The sequence below is a fragment of the Bos indicus genome, chromosome 1, assembly GCF_029378745.1.
Source record: "Bos indicus isolate NIAB-ARS_2022 breed Sahiwal x Tharparkar chromosome 1, NIAB-ARS_B.indTharparkar_mat_pri_1.0, whole genome shotgun sequence".
Taxonomy (NCBI): domain Eukaryota; kingdom Metazoa; phylum Chordata; class Mammalia; order Artiodactyla; family Bovidae; genus Bos; species Bos indicus.
The window spans coordinates 3816220-3837137 of NC_091760.1; the positions used below are offsets into that span (position 1 = coordinate 3816220).

At 55.6% G+C, this 20918-nt stretch overlaps 1 protein-coding gene across 1 annotated transcript in view; it reads left to right on the forward strand.

Moving 5' to 3' along the window:
* Window positions 1-20918, forward strand: part of URB1 (URB1 ribosome biogenesis homolog) — a 78105-nt gene that overhangs the window by 22965 nt on the left and 34222 nt on the right. The window contains exons 9-22 of the mRNA XM_019964953.2: window positions 250-445; window positions 2212-2349; window positions 5089-5262; window positions 5966-6095; window positions 6786-6902; window positions 8261-8373; window positions 10222-10341; window positions 11809-11925; window positions 12610-12748; window positions 13535-13705; window positions 14896-15089; window positions 16919-17161; window positions 18038-18217; window positions 19637-20495. Of these exons, the coding sequence (XP_019820512.2) occupies window positions 250-445; window positions 2212-2349; window positions 5089-5262; window positions 5966-6095; window positions 6786-6902; window positions 8261-8373; window positions 10222-10341; window positions 11809-11925; window positions 12610-12748; window positions 13535-13705; window positions 14896-15089; window positions 16919-17161; window positions 18038-18217; window positions 19637-20495 (2891 nt within the window). The remainder of the gene's footprint in view (window positions 1-249; window positions 446-2211; window positions 2350-5088; window positions 5263-5965; window positions 6096-6785; window positions 6903-8260; window positions 8374-10221; window positions 10342-11808; window positions 11926-12609; window positions 12749-13534; window positions 13706-14895; window positions 15090-16918; window positions 17162-18037; window positions 18218-19636; window positions 20496-20918) is intronic.

Sequence of the window (20918 nt, forward strand, 5' to 3'; positions counted from 1 at the left end):
CAGGCTGAAGAAGTACAGGAGTGAAGTTCAGGCCCTTTGCTGGAGAGCAGGAACCCCACAGACCATGAAAACCTCTCACTCTATGCTGTGAGGGAAACTGACCGGAAGTGAAATTTGCCCATCACTGAGTCACAACAGAAAACGCCGTGTTTACTCACGGGTTCCAAGGACCTGCCCCGTCATCCTGAGTGCTCGGTGTGTTGTGAAAACCCCTCGCTCACCCCTCTCTCTTCTGTCTTTCTGTGACAGAGGAGGAAACCTGACTCTCCTGCACTTCCTGCTGGGTTTGAAAACCGCAGCGGACGATGAGCTGGTCGCTGAACTGGTGGTGAACATTCTGAAAGTGTGCCCGGACCTACTGAACAAGTACTTCAAGGAAGTGACGTTTTCCTTTCTCCCAAGGCTGAAGTCCACCTGGTCAAATAACATCAGACTGCTAAACAAGGTGACGACCCCTGCATTTTGAAGTCTGCCTCGTGGGGTCGTGGGTGAAGTGTGAGAAGTTGGGGTGGCGAGGATGGGAGGTTGGGTGACATCCTGATAAACTGCAGGATCAGAAACTTCTTTCAGCCGTCCTTCCGGCATATTTTTGTTGTTTTTCAGTCGCTCAGTTGTGTCTGACTCTGCGATCCCATGGACTGCAGCGCACCAGGCTTCCCTGTCCTTCACTATCTCCCCGAGTTTGCTCAAACTCACGTCCATTGAGTCCGTGATGGCATCCAGCCATCTCATCCTCTGTCGCCCCCTTCTCCTCTTGCCCTCAATCTTTCCCAGTGTCAGGGTCTTTTCCAGTGAGTTGGCTCTTCGCATCAGGCGGCCAAAGTATTGGAGCTTTAAGCTTCAGCATCAGTCCTAGATGATGTTAATTCAGTGTCTTTTTCTTCTAGGGACATTTTACTTTTCACTGAGCTGCATTCTGAGGTTTATGCTGCTGAATCTGTTAAGCCAATTTCATTTTCTTCATCTAGATTTCACTTCAAGTGTGATCTCGATGAGTTTAGCCACAGTTGGGCTAGAATTAGCAAAATGCCTGACTGTGAAATGCAAGCCACGGAGCACGGCTATTTAAAGATTGCCATTTCAAGTTCTTAGAACAATTTGAAATAAACTGTGTCTTGGTGGTCTGTCTTGTGGATATGAGTAAATTTCCATCTGATGATGGGTGTCAGCCTCCCCTCATTTACCAGTGGAAGTACCTGCCACAAGTCCTTCCATTCACCATCGCCCCTTCTCTCAGCCTTATGGTCTGGCTCATGGTAACATGGGGCCTCCTAGGTGGCTCAGTGGGTAAAGAACCCACCTGCCAATGCAGGAGACCCAGGAAACTCAGGTTTGATCCCTGGGTTGGGAAGATCCCCTGGAGAAGGAAATGGCAACCCAGTCCAGTATTCTTGCCTGGAGAATCCCATGGAAAGAGGAGCCTGGCAGGCTATAGTTTATGGGGTTGCAGAGTCGGACACAACTGAGTGACTGAGCACGCAGTGATGACACACCTGGAATTATTTTTTTGTGCCTTGACTTGGGCAATGGGTTATCTGCAAAACAAACTTAGTCCATCGTTTTCCTTGAGCACCTGTGTGTGCGGTCCGCCTGTGTGCTGGGGACAAGAAGGAGGCGCTCTGTCCCCGACTTTGGTGATGGTGTCACCGTGGCCACCGCCCCTGTTGGGAGCTGCCCTGGCCGCTCTCTGGAGTGGGACGGGGAGGGGCAGGTGCATGGCCGCTGCAGATTGGACGGTAGTCTTGCCGTCTCTAGGACTCCCTAGTCTCAAGGCTAGAGTCTGCCTTCCAGCCTTGCAGTCCGAGGGAAACCCCCCTCATTGAGGTCCAGTGTTGTCATCTGTAAATATGTTTTGCCTTGATATAAAATATCTCTACCGCAAAGGGTTGTCATGAAGTGCTAAAAAGCCGACATAATTTGCCAGGTGCTGTACCTGGGGAGTAAGTCATCCCGTTGTGACCTGTTTGCCATCAGAGGTTTTAACAGGCTCCCCAAACCACCGGTCAAACTCTGCTTTGACGGTCACTGCCCCCAGTCATAGTCTTATGGTCTCTAACCAGTGGAATCGGGGGTCGACATTCCAGACGCTGTTCCTTGTGGCGAGCCCTGGGCCTTTGTTACTGTCGTTGTTTCCCCAGAGCAGCTTCACTCTTGAGAGCCTCCCGTTAGACTCAGGTTTGGAAGTTAACTTCTCTGTCGTCCCTTTCCCAGATCTATGCTGCCCAGCCGGACATCTCCCGGGCGTTTCAGACCCGAGAGTTCATCCCGCTGCCTCGGCTCCTGGCCATGGTGATGGTGACCACCGCGCCTCTGGTGTGCAACAAGACCATGTTCACGCAGGCGCTGAATGTGAGTGGGGACCCTGCCTCCAGACCCTCCCGCTCACCCCCCGGCCATGCCTGCCACTGTGCTGAGAATACTGGCCTATGTGTATTGGGTCGTCTTTTGTCAGTGCTTCCGGGGTTTCCCGTGTGTCCCCTCGCCTGGGGACAGGGCCCTGGGGCCCAAGGCACATACCTGCCTTTCTGCAGAAGCGGGCTGCAGGATCCTGTGTGGCTCTGGGCCTTTGTCGATAGGGGGCGGGGGGGAGCAGGGGGTGGAATCAGAGGAGAGGACGTGTGCTCATCTGCAGCCCAGTGTCACGCATTGAAGTCTCATTACTTGAGGATCTTTGGACAGAGTGGGCCTGACATCTGCCTGGCAAACCCTTTCTTCTGAGCTTTAAACGAATAGTGCTAACTTTCCTGGGGAACATTGAGGCCCAGCTGTTTCAGGAGTTTGGGGAGGACATGTTCATGGAAAAACTTGATCCTTAGATTCTGTGTCATCGTTTATCATAAAGCTCCAAGTCCCAGCAGAAGCCATGTTGTGAGGGGCCCATGCCTTGTTCACCGTAGCATCATGGCCTTAGCCAAACCTGCCATGAGTTGTTAGCACATGGATCCTGAGCTTCCCAGGTGGCGCTGGTGGTAAAGAACCCGCTTGCTAATGCAGGAGACCGTGAGTAGACGCGGGTTCAGCCCCTGGGTTGAGAAGATCCTCTGGAGGAGGGCATGGCAACCCACTCCTGTATCATGCCTGAAGAATCCCCAAGGACAGAGGAGCCTTGCTGGGCATGGCCCATAGTGTTGGACAGAGTCAGACACGACTGAAGCAAATTAACACGCACACATGCACGCATGGGTTCTGGGTCCTGCCAACCCCTCATAAACCTGGGTTGCCTCAAGACCCACCCGGCAGAGGCCAGGTGTTCAGAGCGATGCAGGGCTTGGGGCGTCCCCTGGGCGGGTGGAGTCCCCGTGTTTCAGGCAGGCTGGTTGGGGTGTGAGCACAGAAGACCAGGGTCCGCCGCGGTGGGTCACAAAGCGTGGGTTGGACCCGGTGTCCATGGGGCATTTGCCGTAAAGTGGCCCCAACTCCTCGGATTGTACTGTGGGATGAGAGGTTTTTTTGCTCCCGTCCAGGGATGGTGCTGAGAGAGAGCGGTAGGGCATGTGGAGTGGACAGAAGAGGCCTGGGTGGGACCTGGCAGGATGGCTTGTTTGCTCTGGTGGCCAAATCCCAGAACCAGAGTTAGGACCCAGCTAGCTTGCCCATCTGTTTTGTAAGACACAAAATAGTTTATCCCAAGAGACTTGCAAAAAAGTGGAGTTGAGAGGGGGATGTCTGATGCTGCCTCTTGTGGGTGGGAGGTGATGGCTGGCTGCATTTCCTCTCCGCTTTGAGCCGACCCCAGTCTGTCCCCGGCGGCCTGGGATGTCAAAGGCTGTCTCACTCCCAGGACAGAGGAGTTGTGCCCCTGGAGTGTTCATGCCCCGCATGGGGCGGCCTTGGGCTGGGGTAGAGGACATGTCTTCCTCTTCTCCTGAGGCCACCGTCCTCCTCTGCAGGCCCGGGGCCAGCAAAGGGGAAGCTGAGGCTCTGTCTCCCTGTCCGTGGCCCTTCCCCAGCTGTACCTGTGTTCACGTGAGTGACACAGTGACAGGTGTGTCTCGGGGGTGGAGTGAGGAGTGTGTGTGTGCAGGTTGTCGAGTGACATTTTCCTTCTGTTCATTACAGTTTTATCTATAAAATTTTAATAGCATAGATTTTAGAACCAGAAAGAAAAGAGTGAGCTCGTTTTACAAATGGGAAATTAGAGAGCTGTTCGGAAATAAGGCCTCAGGCTGTTGGCCAAGCTTCATGCTCCAAGCCAGCGGATATACACATTGAGCACTCATTTCGGTCCTGCCTTTGAATTGATGACGGGGTGGGAGTGGTTATTGGTTCAGGGCATTTAACGTAGCCCTTCTTGAGTGTACAACATCTATATAAAATGAGACACCAGCTGATTGGAATGCGGGGGGCCTGGGGTGTTATTAGACTGAAGGTCCATCAGAAAACCTTGTTAATTCTACTTGACTCTTAAGCTACAGTATCCTACCTGGTGCTCCCTGGGCTTCTCTGTCCTTGGGGGTCCCCTGGGGCTGATGGCAGTGGGCTGGCCTGGGCCTGCGATGGAACGTGTGTCCCGGGTGCCCAGGAGATGTCCTCGCTCCTGCTGGCCCGGGGCACACCGCCGTCACCAGGGGCCTCACCTTCCCCCTTGGTGCTGATAGCACAGGCTCTTGAACCTTACTCAGTCTCCGCGGTGAGGGAGGGTGTGGAAGGTCTCCTGGCTGTCATCCGAATCCGAGTAGAGAGTCCGGGTGTGGGAGGCCTGCGGTGGGGGCTGCCGCGAGCTTAGAGGTGGCTGTTCAGACCCAGGTGCCCGGTACCTTTGCTTATTGTCTCTGCAGCTGACGAGAAGTGCTTCTTCAGGGGCTGGTCGGGTCCTGGTGGGGCGTCGGCTGCACTGACACGGATTATCCGTGTGAGCCCGGCGGTTGTCAGAGAAGACTTATCAAAAACAGACGGTGGAGTAAAAATCAGGAATAACCATCAGACTCCTTTCCTTTAGTGACCAGCCTCCCGGCATCTGCTGCTGTCAGGTCTGCAGGAGGTCAAGCGGGCAGAGGCCGGCAGGCCCCCAGGAAAGGCCAGCGTGCCCTGGGCCCACCAGGGCCATCCGAAGACGTTTGTGGACTCAACTGTTTGTTTTCTTCCCAGTTGGACAGCGTATCCGTGAAACACACAGCTTTATCCCTTGTTGCCGTCATTTTGAAGAGAGCCTTAAAGACCATCGAGCACTGCCTGAATAAAGAGGCCTGGCAGGAGTCAGGCGTCTACACGGCCGCCATGATGGAAGACTTCGTGCGGCTCTTCAGAGAAGCTTTGAGCAAGGTAGGCCCGGAGCCAGGTGTGGCCTCTCCTTACAGGTAGCACAGCAGCTGGGAGAGACGAGCTTGGGGGCGCAGAGGGTGGGGGTGAAGTGAAGGGAAGTGGTCGGGGGGCGTTCCTGGGACTTCTGGTCTCCTTAGGAACCGTTGCACCGCTTCGCTCCCCTCCCTGCTGCTGCACATTGGCCGGGCTGGGGCCGCAGTGACGGGCAGCCTGCTCCCTCTTCCCCGGGCTTGGTCTGATGAGCAAGGAGCCTGAGCATCCATGGCCTGGCTGACCGTCCAGAAGGGGCATCCACAGGCTTGCTGGACAGGGTGCCCCCAGCCTGTCCTAAGGGTGAATTGCTTAGTTCCCAATGTCTGGCTCTGGTGAGCGAGTCTTTAGGGGTGTCTTTTAATGATCAGTACTTGTGTTTTCATCCGACGGATGGAAGAGCCTGGCGGGCGACAGTCCATGGTGTCACAAAGAGTCAGAGACAAAGTGAGCGACTGAGCACGTGCTTGTGTGTTCACCAGATCCTTACCGGGCTCAGTTCGGGGACTTATACCCCAAAACAGAGCTCCCAGAGGCCAAGGTCTCTCCCTTAGGCACTCGCGTGTGCTGGCCCCTCTTCCCTGTTCTTTGCTTCTCATCATTAGTGGGATCAGTTTGTTTCTCTTCCTCTCAGTGTGACTGATTTTTTGTTTTTTTGTTTGTTTCCTTTCAGATTTTACCAGACCTGAATGCCATCATCTGGGTCTGGCAGTCTCTCAGGAAGCAAGACTCAGAACAGGATGACGAGAAAGGAAAGAAAAAGGCCAGCAAGACCGCTGCTCCCTGCGTGGCTCCTGAGAGTGGTGAGGGCTGTTTGCAGACACCACTGGCCCAGGCAGCCTGGGAGCCTCCTCTCCCGGGGAGCTTGTGAAGGCCTCTCTGACTCTGAAAGAATCCTGTGTCCTTTTTGGCTTAGTGAGAAGGAGGAGCCTAGCATCGTACTTTGGGTTTCAACATCTGTTAGAAATGTACTCAAGCTTTATGCAAGCACCACGCACATCTCTCTCAACCCTTGCATGATGGATGCCATGTGCTCGGCCTTCCGGTGGGTGGAGGGTGGTGGCAGGCGTAGGACACTCTTCTGTTCTGCGAGTAGAACATTACCCCCGGGTAGTAAGACGCGCTGCCTCAGACCTTGGCATTGGCGAGGTGTGGTGCTTTGTGTCTTGTATCTCTGTCCTGTTTAATCCTTCTTTCGGCTCTGTGGGGGGTAGGCCCCGCTGCGTGTCCCCCTTGTTCAGACGAGGACCCTGGAGCACAGAGAGCCCGAGTAGCTTTACCCTGCCCAGGGTCACAGCAGTGAAGTGGGGATTTAGACCCAGCCTGTTTGAGCATCTTGACTTCTTTACCACATTGACTCCCTAATCTCGCGCCGTGGGCATCTGTCTGCAGCCTCAGTGTTCTGCGTGCAGTTGACCGTGATGGGATTGCTTACTGATTGAGGACAGAGAACGAGGGTGTTTCCTGATTCACACTGTTCGATTCTGATTCAGATGATGCAGAAACCATTCTTCTGAAAGCCGTGCTGCTCCAGGTCATCTGCCTCTACCAGAAGGTGGTCCCGCACGTGGTCATGCAGTACAACTTTGACTTCAGCAAGCTCCTGAAAGGTACGTCCTGAGTGATGGCAGGTGCCCCTCTGCTGGGCCTGCCCGTGGGGGTGAAGGGGCTGCAGATAAACCGGGTCCCCAGGGCAGAGGACCGGGAAGGCGGGTGGGCGGCTTGGCCGGCTTGTGTGATCCACTGGCCTGGTTGTTTTCTTCTGGATCAGTGTCGGTCTTTACAGAAATATCAGATGAACACTTAACAGCACCAGGAGAGAAAAGGGAGAAGCCAGCCAGGCTGAGTTGTCTGCCAGGGGTGATCCGTAGATGAGATTCTGTGCTAAGTCACTTCAGTCCTGTCCGACTCTTTGCAACCCATGGGCTGTAGCCCGCCAGGCTCCTCAGTCCATGGGATTCTCCAGGCAAGAACACTGGAGTGGGTTACCATGGCCTCCTCCAGGGGATCTTCCCAACCCAGGGATCAAACCTATGTCTCTTACGTCTTTTGCATTGGCAAGTGGGTTCTTTACCACGAGTGCCATATAGATGAGATTCTTCTTTACCATTGGGAAGCCACATAGGTGAGATTATGAGATGTTGATTGTAAATCTTCTTTTCAAAGGAAAAGGGGTACAGAAATGAGAGCCCCTGAGGAGGTCCCCATGCACACGCGCTTTTGACATAGTTACTCAGATTTGACTCAAGTTCCAACCACATCTTATAGAAGTAACATCGTGCTTGTCCGGCCACATTTCCTTGATGGAAGAATTTGTCTACTAACACTGACTTCGTAACTGGGCCAACGGAGGAAGACTTGCAGAAATAATCAGTCTTGGAATTTATCTAAGCTGTTTAAATAGTCCTGTTCAAAAAGCTACAGTTAAGTTTTTGATGGTTCGAAGGCAGAAAGTTCTCTTGCCGTGAGAAGACGAGATTTGCTAGAATGTGGCCACTGAATGTTTACTCACCGCATCCTTCCCAAGTAAATGGTTAACCCAGAAATGAGGCCAGGGGCTGAGGACCCCGCCTCGGGTACTGGTGGCCACAGGCTGTGCATAAGATGCTGGCTGTCCTGGGAGCAAGGCCCGTGTCCCCCACCAGGGGTCGCACTGACAGGAGACTGTATGGAGGAACATGTGCCAAGGGGCTTCCAGCTGTCGGGGTGGTCAGTGTGGCCGAGCGCAGGGAAGGGCTTCCTGGGCCCAGCAGCGTCCCAGCTCTTGAGTGAAAGGTTTGGGGTGACCGCAGGTCAGGGGGGTCTGAGGCGCGTGGACAGGAGAGTGGGCGCAGGGTGGGCCGAGCCCCACGCCCTTCCACCTGTCTCCACCAACAGTTCCTCGTCGGATCCTCGTGGCCGGAGCATCAGCAGCCAGGCCTCCCCCTCCCCCTGACTTCTCATCTGTTTTCCTCTTGTCCGCCCGCAGGGGTCATCTCAGAAGAGGGCCTGCGGGAGGAGGTGCCCCCGCTTCTGCAGCACCACATTCTCAAGGTGGCCCTGGAGCTGCCCGCCAGCAAGTTTCTGTGGTTAAAGGCCCAGGTACGAGGCCGAGAGCCCGCCCTGTGGCCTGAGTTCCCCTGCAGGCTGGGCGGCTGTCTGGGAATTTCTAGCTGGATCAGAACCCGGACCGCCAGTTCCAGAGGAGGACATCCACGGTTCTCCTCTTAGAGCAAAACCTCCGTGCAGAGGCCAGGTCTGGATTTGTGAGCCAGGAATGTCTTGACTCTGCAAACGAACGTGCTTAGCTGTCCTTACTGAAAAGACATCGTTGCCACATACTGCGAGTTTTTGTGTTCTTCTAACAGGACTTTTACATTTTTCTGGCCCTTTTAAAACCTTTTTGGAAAGAAACAAAATACATTTCTTCTCTTTTGTCCTCATCCTGGAATGACTCAAGATGGAGCTGGAGATAGACACCAAGGCAGGAGAGGGTTGAGGCTGGTGGAGAAAAGGCTGCTGGTGCCGCTCTCTGTGTCTGTGATAGCGTCTGCTAGCCCTTTCTGGAGAACGTAATGTTGACCAATAAAGGGGACTCAGGATGCAAGAGATGTTCATCCATGTGCTTAAATACAGGATGCTATGTCGCCCTGTCCAGGGAGGGAAAATGACCAGGTCAAATTAAGCACTGTCGATAAGGATGTATCTCAGTAGCTCAGATGACTTGTTTTAATGACTCAGGTCTTCCATGAGCTCTTGCAAGGAACCGTCAGTGTGGAAATTGTTAGAGGCATTGTTAGAGGTGAAACTCCCAGAGAGGTGCAGGAACGCTGTGGCACTGGGGGCTCTGTGTTCCCCTAAGTCCTCTGTCTATGGTTCACCTGTGTCACAGCTGAGAAGAGTTCTTATCCAGGACTTAGCGCCAGGCTTGGCACAAGTGTTCTACGTATCGTCTCGTTGACCGCCACTCCCAGACAAAGGCAGCTGGAGCGCAGAATGGTTAGGAGACTTCTGGGGTCCTGGGGGGTCCAGGACGGGACCTGGGGAGTGTGGCCCAGAACCTGCTCTCAACCTGGTGAAGTCACTGCCAGGACTGCAGGACTACGGCATTAAGTGGAGTCAGGTAGCCCCGGGTGATGTGGTTCCCCACCAGCCTCTGGCCATCTAGGGTGTTTGGTTTATCACCCCAGCTGACCCGGACCATTGAGATCTCGCTGATTTAGTTGGAAAGTGAGCAGAGAGCCCTCTTGAAAGAACTGGTATTAACATAGTAGTTTATAGCCTGTGCTTCAGTTTTTGGTTTTAATAAGGGTCTGCTGGGCTTTGTGAATGCCAGCTCCTTAGGGGCTCAGATCGGAGCTGTAGGGACTCCCCAGGAAAACACAGAGTCTGCACGGGATCTGGAGCTCCATGTGCTCAAAGCCCAGAAGCCTCTGAGAGTCTGAATCGTGTATAAAGGGACCAGTTACATCACACCGGCGTCTTGCTGAGATGCAGCGCATACAGCATTAGGTGGACTCAGATAGCCCTGGTGGTGTGGTTCCCCACCAGCCTCTGGAGCTGCATCTGTGCCAGGGCTTCCGGGCTTGAGTCCCACCTCAGTCATTAAAACAGCCTGTTAACCTCCTTGTATCTCAGTGTCCGCACGCGTGAAAAGGGAGTGACAGTCGTCCCCAGCTCAGGCTTGTCGGGAGGATAAAGCGAGTCTGCGTCTGTGAAGCACCCGAAGGGCCCCCTGCTTCCTGCTGTGACTCTGTTGTTGCTGCCGCTGCTGTCAGGGGCTAGGAGGCTGAGCCTGCTGACTCCGGAGGTTCCTCGTGCCTGACGTCCCAGCAGGCTTGCCAAGGGGTGGTTGAGATGAGGCGAGAGGCTGGAGGGAAGCCTGGGCCTGTAGTATCTGTTCACTCAGCAGCAGTGACCTCTGTTATAACTTTGTCATTCAAACTCCAGGAAGGCCCAGATGCAGAAATCATTGGAGGCAAACGATCGGTGTTTTACTTACTGATGAAAATGTTTGTGACCAGTGGCCATTCACAGCTCAAGTCATCAACCAAACTTCTGATTGTGAAGGTGAGCCTTTTCTATACCAGTTTCGCATAATCTTTCTTTGCTGAATTACGAATGTATTAGGACCGACATAATTTAAGGAGAGAGAGTTTTATGGCAGCTGTAATTTATTCTGTCTTCACCTGCTTGTGTTCCCGAGAGGCGGCCTGGTGAAGTGGGGAAAGCCAGCACTTTGATCCCTGGTTCTGCCCCTTCAGGGGGCGTCGGACTTCCTGCTTAACCTCTCTGAACTTAGTTTTCTCGAAGCAAATGGGGATAACAAAGCTAGAACTACAGAAGAAATGACATGTGATCTGGGCTCAGTAAACATTAGATTGCCCGCCCTCTGGGGACCAGTTTAGTAGGCAATGCCTCGGCCTTCATCTCCAGACTCAGCCCTCTCCAGGGCTTCAGCCTTTTGACCTAGGCCATCACCACAGCCCAAGTGTCACCAAAGTTAGAGGAAGGAGATGAGTTTGTTGGTGTCTCTTCTTTCTTACACTTGACCTTGTTTTCCAGAGCTTTTTAGGTCTTAACTGCAGTGCTAGGAAATCCAGTTCCTTGGTTCTGCTTTGTCAGGGGCTTGGGCGACGGGGGGAGTTGCTACAAAAATCACATTCACTGTGTTTGGTAGTTTAGTCGCTCAGTCGCGTCCGACTTTCTGCGACCCCATGGACTTGGGCCCGCCAGGCTCCTCTGTCCAGGGGATTCTCCAGGCAAGAATACTGGAGTGGGTTGCCATTCCCAGCCCAGGGATCGAACCCAGGTCTCCTGCATCGCAGGCAGATGCATTAACTATCAGAACCACTAGAGAAAAGTTTAGGGTACAAAGACTTCACCTTTCATAGAAGTGCCAGTTGTCTCTCTGGCACTTGAACCTCACATGAGCTGCCCGGAGGATGAGAACGTCTGGGTCTTGACCTCTGGCCTCTGCACGCCTGTGCTGATGTGTGATCTCACGACCACTCCCTGCATGTGGGTGGAACGGCCTGCCAGGCTCTCCCTCGGTGCGGGGCTCGCACTCCTGAGACCCCAAGTCCTGTCATCTGACCACGTGGGGCTGTCACTTCACCAAGTCTTGCCTCGAAACACATTCTCCCCTCGTTAGAAACGGCGGTGCTTCCGGCCCAGGCCTGGGTCTAGAGGGGCCACGCTGAGATGGCGCAGCTGGTTGGCTCCCTGTCTTGAGGACTCTCACACAGGCTGAGGATCAAGTCCAGCTTGAAAGTCAGACTTGCCAGTGGCAGCTGGGTGTTTTAGGAGTCGAAGGGAAGGAATAAACAGCAAGGCGAGGGGCTGCGTTCTCCGTGATAGAGCCCAGAGCCACCTCTCGTCGCTGGCAGAGGGGTGTGCTGTTCCGAGCTGTAGCTTACGGAGGAGAGCCGAATGGAACTTCGGCCCCATGTGCACTTCCCGGGGTTCTAAAGGAGACCGAGACCTCAGAAAGCGGGGTCCCACCCTGACTTACCCCCGCTGTCTGCCTCCCAACAGATCCTGCGGGACACGGGTGTGTTTGAGCACACCTGGCCGGAGCTGGAGCTGTGGCTGGAGCACTTGGATGACATGGCGGAGGAGAACAAGGAGGCTGTGATTCAGTTTTTGGAACGCGTGAGCACCTATTTCCCGTGTAGGGGAGCGTTCAGGAAGATATATTCAGTGATCCTTAGTGTATTTAAGGTGTTTCTTAGGCAATTAAGAGGCCTTTCTTCCTGGCTCACTTCCTAATTCTTGCTAAGACATGAGAAACTACTTAGTTTTAGCATCTGTAAAATGGGACTATATCACTGAGTGCTATTTAACTTCCCTTGGGGCATTCGTTTTCACAGGAGGGATTAGTGGTACACTAAAGTGAAAGTGAAGTCGCTCAGTCGTATCTGACTGTTTGCGACCTCATGAACTGTAGCCTGCCAGGCTCCTCCATCCATGGGATTTTCCAGGCAAGGACACTGCAGTTGGTTGTCATTTCCTTCTCCAGGGTATCTTTGCAACTCAGGGCTTGAACCCGGGTCTCCTGTACTGCAGGTAGACTCTTTACCATCTGAGCCACCAGGGAAGCCCACAGTGGTATACTAAAATTAGTATTAAAAGCAATAGTCTAGTGTGAAAAGGAGATAATTTTTTTAAGTTCTACAACAGAAAGTTTTTTTAAAAACTTGGCAGCAAAAGTATTGCTCTTACTAAGGCCTATTAAGATTCTTGCTCTTCCCTTTATTTCAACTGTGACTTCTAGGGGCACTTTTCATCCCACCTGTGACTGTCTAAACACTTCCCACTTGACTTTTCAATGCTCAGGTCCTCCTGACGTTGGTGGCGAATCCGTATTCGTACACGGACAAGGCATCTGACTTCGTCCAGGAAGCCAGCGCCCTGCAGGCCCCCGGGACGCGGCAGGACGCTGATGACGCCAGCATTCCCATCTCCCACATCGACGGTAGGTGCCATTCCCCAGTGCTCCTTGGGCTTCTGAAGAGCCAGCCATGGTGGCGTGTTAGAGACAGACAGCAGAATGGCTTTCTGAAGCCTCGTGCGGAGGGCAGATGTCCCCCACTTTCTTTGCGTCAGAGATCAGCCCCCTCTGGAATTGGGAATCCCCTTGTTTGTTCCTGTAGCAGGAAATGCGTCTGGGGGCTTACTCGCTGCCTTACTTTCGTCTGTGCAGTGTTTACACTGTGCCAGGTGCTGCTCCGAGCTCCTTACAGACCCTAACTTGTATAACCTCACGAACAACCCCAGAGTGGGCAGGCTGTCCTCGGTGCAGGTCTGGACAAGGCAGTTCAGGCACAGAGAGACTAAGCGGTCTTCTCGGCCTCACCCAGCGAGCACGCAGCAAGGTCAGGGTTCAACTCCAGACCCCGTGGCCCCAGTCTGCGCGTTAACCTCTCTACGCTCTTGTCGCTTCTCAGCTGTTGGCTTGTTTCCCTGACTGGTTGAAGTTTGTGGGCTTTTCTCAGTGTCACCTAAGGAAACGTCAACCCATTATCACCTGAGTGGATAATCTTGCATTTTGTCCTGCAGAGATAATGAAGATTTTTACAGACGATACCGTATCTGTTTAGAATCAAACATTACATTAAGCATTTTCCCCCTAAGAGAAGTTTAGCTTTTCTTTGTTCCCCTCTATGCAAGTGTTCTCTTTCATGCCCTCCAGGGGCTTCATGCCGTAGAAACCGCCAGTGCCTCTTTACCTGGGCCTGACTCCCCCCGTTTCCATCTCCAGATGTCCTCGACATGGTGGATGTGCTGGTGGAAGGCAGCGAAGGCTTGGATGAGGAGGTTGGCTTCGTCCTGAATGAAGACACGATCCTCCTCACGTTCCCGTTCAGCGCCTTGGTCCCCGCCGCCCTGGAGGCCAGGAATAAGTTGCTCCTTGGAACAGAAAGTGAAGCAGGTACCCATGCGTGGTCAGGGTCTTCTGAGTGCGTCAGGCCAGCTGGGTCTCTGGAGGGTAGGAGGTGGGCTTCCAGGGGCTCTGGAAATAATTGCTGCGAACCCAAGGCAGCAAGGGTTCAGACCCACCAAAGTGACAGCTGCACAGCTGGTAGAGCTCAGTGTGCAGGAATCAGGGGTCTGGAGGCTGACTCGGCTGTTGGGGTAATGGGTCATCTGACAGATGAGCCTGAAATTGTGTGTTTGCATGGCTGCAGACAGCTGCGGTCACACCAGTGTTTCCCGTTTGGTCTTTATTCATGATTATCTTGATGCTGAGCGCTTCCCTGGTGGCCGAGATGGTAAAGAACCTGCCAGCCAGTGCTGGAGACCTGGGTTCAATCCCTGGGTCGGGAAAATCCCCTGGAGAAGGGTATGGACACCCACTCCAGTGTTCTTGCCTGGAGAATGGACAGAGGATCCTGGAGGGCTACAGTCCGTGGGGTCGCAGAGTCAGACACGACTGAGCGTCTGACAAACATCTTGATGCTAAGGGACAAGTCCTTCATCTCTCCTGGGTATCCAGGAAACATAGACCAAAGGAAGCACTCACGGATCACAGAGATGTCATTTAGTCAGGATCGTTCGGGATTTGCTGCAGTAACAGCTACGTCCCATTGCATCAGTGGTTTAGGGACTAAGGGTCTCTTGCTTGACCTTGTCCAGGACAGGTCAGGTGCTCTCCTGGGTGGTTGTCGTCCAGGAGATCACGGCTGCTCCCATCTTATTATCTGTGCCGTCTCAACATACAGCACCCAGAGTGCCTGTGGAAGGGGAGGAGAGTGTGGACAGTCCCGCAGGGTGCTCTGGCCAGGCCTGGAAGCGGCTAAGCCAGTTGTGGGGTCCCTCCCTGACTGCAGGGAGGCCGTGTGCCGAGGTAGAGAGGAAGTGGCTTGGTTTGCATCAAGCAGATCCTGGAGGCCTTGGCCTCACCTCTTCTGGGCCTGGGTCTCCCACTTCTGGGCCTCCGCACCTGCGGTCTACTGTGTGCTGTATGTTTAAGTAAAAGTCTGCTGTGGTCTGCAGTGGTAGCCTCTGCCTTCCATCGTGGTCGTGTGATCCCTTAGAGTCATGATGAATCTTTCTGGGTCTCGAATTCGTGCGGGAGTTGGGGTGACTGATGGTCCCAGCAAGCTCCTTCCTCCCACACAGGAGAGAGCGTTGTGGCATATCTGACCGGGGTTCTCACGGACCTGCTCCATACCCAGAGAGACCCACTGGCCCTGTGTCTTCTGCTTCAGTCTTACGACCAGTTGGAGCCTCCAAGCCTGCCTTGCCGCCACCGGCTGTCCGGGTTCAACAGATACTACAGCCTCTGGATCCCAGAGCCAGCCCGCGAGGCCCTGGTGAGCCACGCGACCCAGCAGAAACCAGGCCTTCCTTTCCCTGGGAAACCCTGGAGGCCCCTGCCCGTGGGCCGCAGCAGCCTGTACCCCAGCTGTGTAGCTTTTCTCAGCTCACAGGGTGAACTTTCTTCACCTTCTCGTTTTCCTTGGTTAGAAGAGGAAGCGCAGTGGTGATCAGCTGACATGTCGAGAGTCAAAGGGGCTCAGTGATGGGGCAGAATTGAAATCCCCGCTGGCTGCGTGACTGGGGGAGGAGGTCCCTTCTCCCTTTTGCATAGTCTGTACACGCTGGCCCTGTGGCCCTCGTCCAGACACCCCAGCACCCCCTAGACCAGGGGTGCCCAGCAGTCAGACCTGGCCCCTGAAGGCTGCCAGCCAGCTACGTTCTGCTAAAACTGGAAAAGCAAAAAAGGAAAGAAGGAAACCCATTTTCTCTTGGTGAGGACTGCATTCTTAGCACATTATTGACCAGGAGCTTTTTGCAGAAATTAACAGGTGTGGCTGGCCGTTTGTTACGTAAGTGAATATTGAAATAACTCCACTCAGTAACATTCGTGCAGTGAAAGAAGAATTAAAATGTCGGTGGTCAATAAGTTGTTAAAAGGGGTGCTGCAGGTCTGGCCCTAACATGGAGGACTGAGGATCGCTGAGTGGGGCAGGAAGGTCCCTTGGTGTGTGCATTTTTGTGTTTTCAGTCAGTTGTGGCTGCGCTTAAAAAAGCAGGCAGCTGGGACTCCTCGCCTCACGGACTTGGTGGCGGTAGCTCAGGTTGACTGCATGTTCGCTGTTTGTCAGGGCCTACTCCTAAGGGCAGTGTGTGTCTTTTCCGCCACTTAACCCTCCCAACTCAGAGGTCAGGACTTCCTGTCCTCGTCGTACACATGGGGAAACGGAGGTGCGGAGCGACTCCACCACCAGTCAGTGGTGGACTCAGGCTTTTGCCAGGCAGCCGGGCGCCAGAGCCCAGGCCCGTCAACGGCCATCACCGCCTTCCTGCCTGCCAGGCCGTGGTTAGGAGCTGGTCAGAGCCACACAGCAGCCCCCGTGGGTCAGCAGTCGGGTGGTGCCATGGTGCTCCGAGGGTTGGCGTCCACCCTGTGGAGCTGGGCACAGGCCATTCCCACCCACGAGGGTGCATCCGGATCCCCAGATGCTCAGTCACTGCGCAAGTCTGTTCAGCAGGTCTGTGCGGGCCTGGGAGTCTGCATCTCTAGCAGGTTCCTGGTTAGTGCCGCTGCTGGCCCAGGGACCCCACCTTCAGCCCCACTGAGTTTCAGGGCTCATGCAGCCTAGTTGTGTTGGCCTTGGGAAGCGGAGTGTTCGGAGGTGTAACTGTACAGGCCCTGTGGGCTAAATAAAGATGGCAGTTGGGAATGAAGTTAGAAGAAATGAACCCCTTTGAGACAGGCTGGTTGCAGGAATCTGTCTTCCAAGCACTCCCTGTCATCCTATCCTTCCGGGGGAGGCCTTCGAAAGGTCTGCAGCTCGCTGAGCTCACCCCTTCCCGGGGCAGGACTTCCCAGTCTGCAGGGATCGATCACAGTGACTCCCGTTTGAGTGAAGTCCTGTCTTTGTCCCGGGCGGCTGCGGTTCTCCAGGGCATGTAAATAACCTCCCCGACCCAGCGCCGCCCTCACGTGAACACACGCTAGGATAAAACACGTGTGACTGAGCGCGTTGGGCTTGATGGGCTTGTGTGGTTTCCAGCATCAGTGGGTGACTTTCTGTGACGCGCCTCACTGTCGTGCGTGTCGCCCATCCCTGTCGCCACACTCTGTGCCCTTGGCCCCCTTGGCTGATCCCTCTGCCCTTCTCACCTCGTCCTCCAGCCGCTGCAGACTTCGGGCAGCCCTGCCGCACCAGGCCCCGCGGCCCCGTCCTTCTCCTCCCTGTTGCAGACGGCCTACGCCAGTCAGGACCAAGGCCAGGGCCCAGGCGGGCTCCTACTCCTGGACGAGGGGGTTCAGGCGCAGCTGCGGGCGGCCCTCCTGCGCCTCCCGATGCACCAGGCCCTGCGCGCCGCCAAACACCTGCTGCTGTACATCAGGAGCGCCGTGGAGAACTTCGCCCAGGTCAGCGCTGCCCTGGTCCCCTGCATCACCGCCCACGGCGAGCGTGGCTTCTGCTGTGGCTTCTCACTTCGGAACTGAGTGGTAGTGTGGATTGGAGCATCCCAGGGCCCTGCTGTCGCCCTGCTCGTTCTGCACGTGGGGAGGCTGGTGGCCAGTGCGCAGGGCCCCGGGCAGGCCTGTAGTCCGGGTGGCTGGTCTGGCTCCCTTCTCCCTGGAGCAGAGGTCTAGATCCCAGATGGGGAGCCCAGCACAGCTGAACTTGGTCACCCAGGCAGCGATCGGTCAGGACGGGGCCCTGCCAATGGCTGACCAGGTCAGCATCACAGCCAGGCCTCCCATCTTCCTTCATGAGTTTAAATTTAGTGGCTCATTGTTGAGTGTTCTGTCCCTGAGCTGCTTTACCAGAGTTTTAGCTTAGATTTTGAGGGGCACCTTTCCTTTTCATCTTGGTCAAAACAAACCTCAGTGTTTCATGAAGATTTAGGAGAACATGTCTTAATTAAGACGGCTTCCCAGGTGGCGCTAGTGGTCAAGAACCGCCTGCCAATGCAGGAGACACAGGTTCGATTCCTGGGTGGGGAAGATGCCCTGGAGGAGGAAATGGCAACCCACTCCAGTATTCTTGCCTGGAGAATCCCATGGACAGAGGAGCCTGGGAGGCCACAGTCCAGAGGGTCACAAAAAGTCAGGCACAACTGAAGCGACTTAGCACGCATGTCTTACTGAGACATGACTCTGATGTTGTTGGTGTTGCCGTTTGAGCCCCGTCTCCCTCTTTGATCCTGGTTTCTGGCAGCGTTGCCCGATCTGCGCCGGGGGACCTGGCGGTGAGTGTCGGCCCTTCCAGGCCTGAGGGTTGTGTGTCTTGCCTCACAGCTGGGCCGGAGTGCGGGGCCGCCCCTGCTGCAGCTCCTCCTGGATCTCCTCCGGCGCCTGGTCATCCACTGCCTGCAGCTGGACGCGCAGAACCAGCAGAAGTGCGAGGCCGCCCAGGCCGAGTCCGACCTCTTTGTGGACATGGAGTCTGTGGCCTCGCTGGAGCTGGCCAGCGACAAGGTTCGGCTACCCTTCTTCCCCCTTCCTGTTGGCCTTTGTCCTAGGAGGTTATAGATGCTGGTTTTCCCTCTGTTCTGGTTGGAAGCTAGCACCTGTTCATTGCAGGGAAGCAGGGAAAAGCAGAGGCCACTAGAGGAGATACTAAACACCACCCGCACCCCCATCCTGAGGGAGGCATGTTCACTTTGGGAGCTCACACCCCCTTCTGCGAACACTTTTCCCTCCCACTGTGCGCCCCGAGCATCCTCAGAACCCAGCCTGCATCTTTTCCTTGTAAAGGGGTTGTGGCCTGTATTGAGTAAAGGCTGGGCAGGGGGTGCGGCCCTCCATCGTGAATACTTCCAGCGACCACTCTGCCCGAGAAAAGTGAGCCGCCTCCTCTTGCTGGTGGCTCGGCAATCAGCTGCTTACCTAAGGCCCGACCAAGTCTTTCTCACCTGTTTGCCATTTGAGATGTTATGTGGGGTTCAGGAAGCAGGCATGTTCCTCATTTCATAATCAAATGCCGGGCTCCCGTGCTTTGGTCTCCGAGGGGGCTTTTGGGGCGGGGCAGGGGCGGGGTGTTGGTGCAGGACCACCTGTTAGCCAGTCATCAGGCACAGCACTCCTAATCTGTGCTTTGCTGTTTTCACTTGGGAAAGCTCAGTTGGCAAATTCGTAGGCTTCTCTTCCCTTCCCTGAAGAGTAAATAAGGAGAAAAATAGATTTCTGTCCCCAGGGGCTGGGTGGCCTCCTTGGCTAGGAAACATGTGCAGCAAGGCTGACTCAGATCCCTCTCTGATGCAGCCAAGGGTGCTCGGCTGCTCTCTGCTCAGTGGTTTAAACTAGTCTCGGGGTCAGAGTTCGTTCCCTGAGGGCCTAGTCTCCTTCTGAGAGTGGACGCAGGCTCCCCTTCAGTTCTAGCCCATGTAAGCCCTGCCCACCTCCCTCAGCCACAGAGTTTCTTCTCAGTGGAGGCCACCCTGCCTCTGTGGTCTGGTGGTACTCACGTCCCTTTCCCACATTTACTTAGGAGGGCGGGGCTGCTAGGGAGAGACCAGAAGACGACGGATTGTAATTGCATGTCAGCATCTCTGCGTAGACATGGCCTGCCTGAGTGACCATGGAGAGCAGTTTCTCTGCACGTTTAGTTCATTCAGCCTCCGTTCATCAGATTCCTGCTGGTCTCGGGCAGAGGGGCACTAACTGAGTTACAATCCAGGCCCCTTGGTCTCATCTGGGAGGAGGTGCATCCCAGTGGGGTCACAGTTCTGAGTGGGTCTGGGTCGGGGTGCTGTGGGCACCCCCCAAGAAGGGCAGGGGAGCTTGAGCTTGAGGCCGGAGGTGGCTGAGGAAAGCTGCCCTCCACTGTCCGTCCGGCTTGAGGGCAGCCGCTGGCGGGGCGGCGGCTGAGGCCTCTACCCTATGGCTCTGTTCCAGACGCTGGAGGAGGTGCTGGTGGCTGTCCTCAGACACCCCACGCTGGAGGGCTGGTTCCTGGCCCTGGAGCGGCAGGCCCTCCCGCCGCATGCCCTCAGCCCGGTCCTCGTGAAGCTCCTGGCAGCCAGCCTCAGCTCGGGGATCCTTCCGCTGCTGGTGGCCAGTGCTCCAGCCCTGCGGAGCCTTGGTCAGTTGGGCCTGCTGGCCAGGTACTCAAAGGCCATCACCCAGAGTGTCCTCCGCGAGCTGCACAGCCTGAGGGCCAGCTCGGCCACGTCAACGCCAAAAACCCTCCTCCCTCCGCTCGAGGCCCTGCGGGGGCTGCACCCCTACATGGAGGATGCCGCACTCCGGGAGGTCACCCTGGCCCTGCTGAGCCTGCCCGAGGCCCGCCTGGCGGCCCAGCGACCCACCCAGCACCCCCGGAAGGAGAGACCACTGACCGCCCTCGGGAGGACCCTGGTCCAGCTGCTGAGTGGCCACGCCCAGGAGCAGCCGCAGAGCGGGGAGCCCCTCTGGGCCTCTGAGTACGTGCGGGGCCTGGCAGCTCTGCTGCCCGCGCTGGCCGTGGCTGAGCTGGACGCCGTGCTGCTTGGGGCTCTGCAAAGAGAGCTGGCGCTGGTCCCTGCGGTCAGGCTGGCCCTGCTTGATGACTGCCTGGCGCGGCGGACGCCGGCGGCCCTGGCCACGGCAGCCCTGCTCCTGCAGCACAGCTGGTCGCACCGGCTGCGCTTCGAGCGCTGGTGCCAGCAGGCCGGCTCCGGACTCTGCCTGCGGGAGGCCCCGGACGACTTCCTCCCCATCGTCCATGTGTACCTGCAGGGCAGGACTCAGGGATGCTTCACACGCCCCACAGAAGGTACGGGAAGGGGTGGCTGGGGGCAGCTGGGAGGACCCTGTCTCTTCCTCCCTGTGTGTCCACCCTTAAGCCCTGGAGCCTCACATTCCAGGGTTCGATTTAGCTCTGTTTCCCCACTGGTGTCTGCCCCAGCTCCAGAGTTAGCTCCAAGTTACCCAGAGGAAGCTGGGGCAGTAGCTGTGGCCACTGGGGGCCAAGGAAGGAGCAGCTGCATCTGGGTCTCGCTAGGGGGAGAGGGGTCGCTCGGGTGAGGGTCCTTTGCCCCTTTCCCCACCGTCCAGCACGTTGGTTGAGCTTGCTGAGCGGAGCCATTCAGCCGCACCCAGCTCTCTCTCTTCCCTCACTGGGTCTCAGATTTGAGGCACTTTCTGATCACCCCAGTTTAATTCCTTTTGACCAGTATGTGTGAATGGCGTTTCGCTC